Genomic DNA, 4,554 nt, shown 5'->3' with positions numbered 1-4,554 from the left:
AGTGTTTCTCCCCTATCCCAGGGGCTGATCCTAGTGTTTCTCCCAGTGTTTCTCCCCTATCCCAGGGACTCATCCAGGTGTTTCTCCCAGTGTTTCTTCCCTATCCCAGGGGCTGATCCAGGTGTTTCTCCCAGTGTTTCTCCCCTATCCCAGGGGCTGATCCTAGTGTTTCTCCCAGTGTTTCTTTTTCTCCCAGTGTTTCTGCCCTATTCTGGGGGCTGATCCTAGTGTTTCCTCAGGTGTTTCTCCTCCATCCCAGGGACTCATCCAGGTCTTTCTCCCAGTGTTTCTTCCCTATCCCAGGGGCTGATCCAGGTTTTTCTCCCAGTGTTTCTGCCCTATTCTGGGGGCTGATCCTAGTGTTTCCTCAGGTGTTTCTCCTCCATCCCAGGGACTCATCCAGGTCTTTCTCCCAGTGTTTCTCCCCTATCCCAGGGACTCATCCAGGTGTTTCTCCCAGTGTTTCTTCCCTATCCCAGGGTCTGATCCAGGTCTTTCTTCCACTGTTTCTCCTCTATCCCAGGGGCTGATCCAGGTCTTTCTCCCAGTGTTTCTGCCCTATCCCAGGGGCTGATCCAGGTGTTTCTCCCAGTGTTTCTGCCCTGTCCCAGGGCTGATCCTGGTGTCTCCCTGCAGCTGCTGGGCTGTACTACCTGGCGGAGCTGATCGAGGAGTACACGGTTGTCACCAGGAGGATCATCAAGTACATGATCTGGGTGAGTCCCTCTGCTTGGAAAACTGGGGGGGGGGGGGGGTGTTCCTTCCCAAAAATCCCCCCCTGGGGCTGGCAGGGCAGCCCTGGCGTGGGACATCAGCTCCACATGGAGAGGGGACAAGCACTTGGGAATCTCCTCCTGCCCCCAGAGCAGCTCCAGTTCCTGAGGAGGGAGGTTGGTGACCACCAGGGTGACCCTATCTGCCCCCCCACCCGACTCCATGGGGCCCCCCCATGCCCCTGGCTGGGGAAACTGAGGCTCAGCCACAGTGTGTCCTACCAGGAGCCACAGCAGGGAGGTGGGATTCCCATTTGGAGCTTTCCCACGGAGCTGGGCCTGAGTGGGAGGTGGGTGGGGGAATGTGCTGCACCCTCAGCTCCACAGGGGGGAGTGGGAGGTGGGTGGGGGAATGTGCTGCACCCTCAGCTCACCACAGACCCCCAGGAAGGTGGTGGGGTCCCTACCTGTGCCTCCCCCAGGTGACCCCAGCCCCTCTCCCCCAGGTCTCCTCGGCCATCCTGGTGGGTCTCTACCTCTTTGAGCACTTCCCTGGATTCATGGTGGGTGTGGGGCTCTTCACCAACCTGGTCTACTTTGGGTTGCTGCAGACCTTCCCCTTCATCGTCCTCACCTCCTCCAACTTCATCCTGTCCTGTGGTGAGTGGGGATGGGATTGGGAGTGGGATTGGGAATCCTCCTTCCCCCCTCCCCGGGTGGGCTCTGGGGGGCAGCAGAGGTTTGGGTTTTGCTGCCCTGGCTTTTCCAAGGACTTTGAGCTTTGTGCCCGTGGCTTTAATTGCTCTTGATGATGTGGCTGAGATAACTGGGGGTCAAGGGCTGTGGTTGTGTGTCCTGGGAATGTCCTGGGAATGGCCAAGGCACCCTCTGCTCTGCTGCTGGGGAAGCAGATCCTGGCTGTCTCAAAGCTCCTCCTTGAGTGTTCCCTGGGTCTTGGGAAAGAGCAGCAGGGATTGGAGGGAAACTGAGAGGGGTGGAATTCCAGCCCAAGGCCAGGCTGGTGGTCAGCGTGAGGAGAAAGAAAAGCATGGAGGCCAGTTCCCACAATTAACCTGGAAGTTCATCAGGGTTTTGGGAAGGTCCTGGAGGGGGTGACAGTGCCCAGCTGGAGCCAGGGATTTTGCATCTTTCCAGTGGGCTTTGCTGGGATGAGCTGGTGGGTCAGTGGGGCCCACGTTTGGGTAGGGAGGATGTCCTGGTGTCCTGTGCCATCCATCTGACTCCAGAGCCCTGCTCTGCCTGATCCCATGGGACACCTTCAGCAGGGAGCAGGCAGGATTCCTTCCAGCAGGATCTTCTGGAGCCTTATCCACATTTCAGGGCTCTTCCTGCCTCTGGCTGGGGAGGAATCCTGCCCTGGGAGGATGGGGAGAGCCTGGCCCAGGCTGCCCAGGGAAGCTGTGGCTGCCCCATCCCTGGGGGTGTTGAAGGGCAGGTTGGATGGGGCTTGGAGCAGCCTGGGCTGCTGGGAGGTGTCCCTGCCCATGCAGGGGTGGGACTGGATGATCTTTAAGGTCCCTTCCCACCCAAACCAGCCTGAGATTCCCTGATTCTACAACTGTAGCTTCTCCAAGGCAGGATTTTATCCACACAGCTCTCCCGGGGATCAGAGCTGGATGTTCCTCTGGATCCCAGGTGACATCCCGAGGCTGGAGGGGACAATCAGGCAGCACCAGGCACAGCTCTGGGAGGCCTGGGGACTGTCCCTTTGCCTTGTCTCCACCACCCCCTGCTCCTGCTCTGCAAGAAGAGGCCCAAACAAGCTCCCATTCCTCTCTCCTGAGAGCCAGGGGCTGTTTTTCCTGCCCAGGACAGAATTCCCCCTCCCATCCCTCCCACCTTTCAGCTTGACTGGCTCTGCAGATGGCACCAGAGCAGCTGGCAGGGACCTGGGCTCTGCTGGGGGCTTTTTTTTGGTGGTGTTTTTTGTCCTTGCTGCTTCTCTCAGCTCCTCAGCAAGTGTCAGGCTGAGCTCCCCAGGGAGCCCTTGGGAAGCTCCAGAGGGATGAGGAGCTGGAGCAGGACTGGGATTGGGGGGGGGGGCATCTCCAGCTGCTGCCACCATTTCTCACCAGACGCGTGAAAATATTTTAGCAGCAGGATTCCAGGTGTGGAGGGGGAAGGGGAGGGGGAATTCCTCCTTGGAATACTCCAGTGGGGTGTTTTTCTAGGCCAGAGCCTGATTCTGCTGTGTTTTCCTTGGCAGTGCTGGTTATATTCAACCACTACCTGGCATTCCAGTACTTTGCTGAGGAATATTACCTGTTCTCCGAGGTGAGGGACCTTTGGGAATGATCCATCCTCTTCCCTGAGCTGCTGGAGCTGCCAGGGGGTGGGAGGGAGGGAGGGAGGGAAGAGGAAAATGCCCTTTTTTCCCTCTGCAGGGAGACAGGCTGGGGGTGTTTTTCACAGCCCTTCCCTGAGGATCCCTCTGCTGCTTCTCTGGGAAGAAGCTGCAGGATTTCTTCCAACGGGTGTCCCTCAGGCAGCAGCACCACATCTTTAGCACAGATCTTTTCTGCTGAGCTGCTAAAAACCAGGGAAAAAAAATAGAAAATGATGCTATTTTTAATACCTTTTCTGAGCCCCCCAACCAGGACTTCCCTTCTGGCTTTATTGCTCCTTATTGTGACCCTGGCTGTTCCCACTGCCAAGGCCAGGGGTTCCCAGAGCAGCTCATCCAGGCCCAACAGGAGCTGCAAATGTTACAAACACCCATAAAAAACCACAACAATATTTTAAAAAACCACATCTTTTTAAGGAACTTTCATACTTCTCCAGCATTTCCACACATCTTCCCCCACCCCAGGGCTCTGACTCCTCATCCCAGGCACAAACCTGGGTCTTGACTCCTCCTTTTAATGCCTGGAAGGTGTGGAAGGGATTTAATGAGTCACAAACCACAGCTAATTTGTGGCTGGTTTAATTATGCTCTTCCAGACCCTGGTTTTGGGGCCCTCTGGAGGGTGTTCAGGGCAGGAACCAGGGCTGTTCCAGCACAACCTCTGGAAGCCCCTGAGTGCATTTGATCCCAGGAGCTGGGAAAGAGAGGGTGTGGGTGGCACCTCGGGGGGTGCCTCACAGCTTTGGTGGGTGTGGGGGGGCCCTACTGGGCTCTCACATACCCCCCCTGCTCTTCCCACAGGTTCTTGCCTACTTCACCTTCTGCCTGTGGTTAATTCCCTTCGCTTTCTTCGTCTCCTTGTCAGCTGGAGAGAACGTCCTGCCTTCCACTGTGCAGCCTGGAGGTGGGGCCTCCCCTGCCCCCCTGCTGCCCCCCAGCTTTTCCCCCCTGTTCCCTCAGGACAGAGCAGGGCAGCTGGTCTGGAAACACCTTTCTGAAAGGGTTGGGCTTGATAAAAGGGCAGGGAGGGGTTGGGGGAGATGCCTTTGAACTGGAAGAGGGAAGGTGGAGGTGGGATCTGAGGGAGGAATTCTGGGCTGTGAGGGTGGGGAGAGCCTGGCCCAGGTTGCCCAGGGAAGCTGTGGCTGCCCCATCCCTGGGGGTGTGTTGAAGGGCAGGTTGGAGGGGCTGGAGGCAGCCTGGGCTGGTGGGAGGTGTCCCTGCCCATGCAGGGGTGACTGGATGAGCTTTGAGGTCCCTTCCAGCTCAAACCAGTCGGGGATTCTGGGATCTCAAAAGGTCTTTTCCAACCCAAATAATGTGATGTTAAAAGCTGAGGCAGGAAAAGCAGGGGGGGGTACTGTTCAGGCTTTCCATCCTGCCCCTCTCCTCCTCCATCCTGCCCCTCTCCTCCTCCTCCATCCTGCCCCTCTCCTCCTCCTCCATCCTGCCCCTCTCCACCTCCCTCACCCTGCC

The 4,554-nt window shown here is 57.6% G+C and overlaps 1 protein-coding gene across 1 annotated transcript in view; it reads left to right on the top strand.

Moving 5' to 3' along the window:
* Window positions 1-636: 636 nt before the first annotated feature.
* Window positions 637-4,554, top strand: part of TEX261 (testis expressed 261) — a gene marked incomplete at its 5' end in the record, with an annotated part of 5,732 nt that continues 1,814 nt past the window's right edge. The window contains 4 exons of the mRNA XM_009993752.1: window positions 637-716; window positions 1,220-1,373; window positions 2,941-3,008; window positions 3,880-3,982. Of these exons, the coding sequence (XP_009992054.1) occupies window positions 637-716; window positions 1,220-1,373; window positions 2,941-3,008; window positions 3,880-3,982 (405 nt within the window). The remainder of the gene's footprint in view (window positions 717-1,219; window positions 1,374-2,940; window positions 3,009-3,879; window positions 3,983-4,554) is intronic.

Source organism: Chaetura pelagica, unplaced genomic scaffold (assembly GCF_000747805.2).
Source record: "Chaetura pelagica isolate M959 unplaced genomic scaffold, ChaPel_1.0 scaffold2073, whole genome shotgun sequence".
Classification (NCBI taxonomy): domain Eukaryota; kingdom Metazoa; phylum Chordata; class Aves; order Apodiformes; family Apodidae; genus Chaetura; species Chaetura pelagica.
Note: the sequence above shows the minus strand (reverse complement) of the source record. Positions and strands in the feature narration are given on the sequence as shown.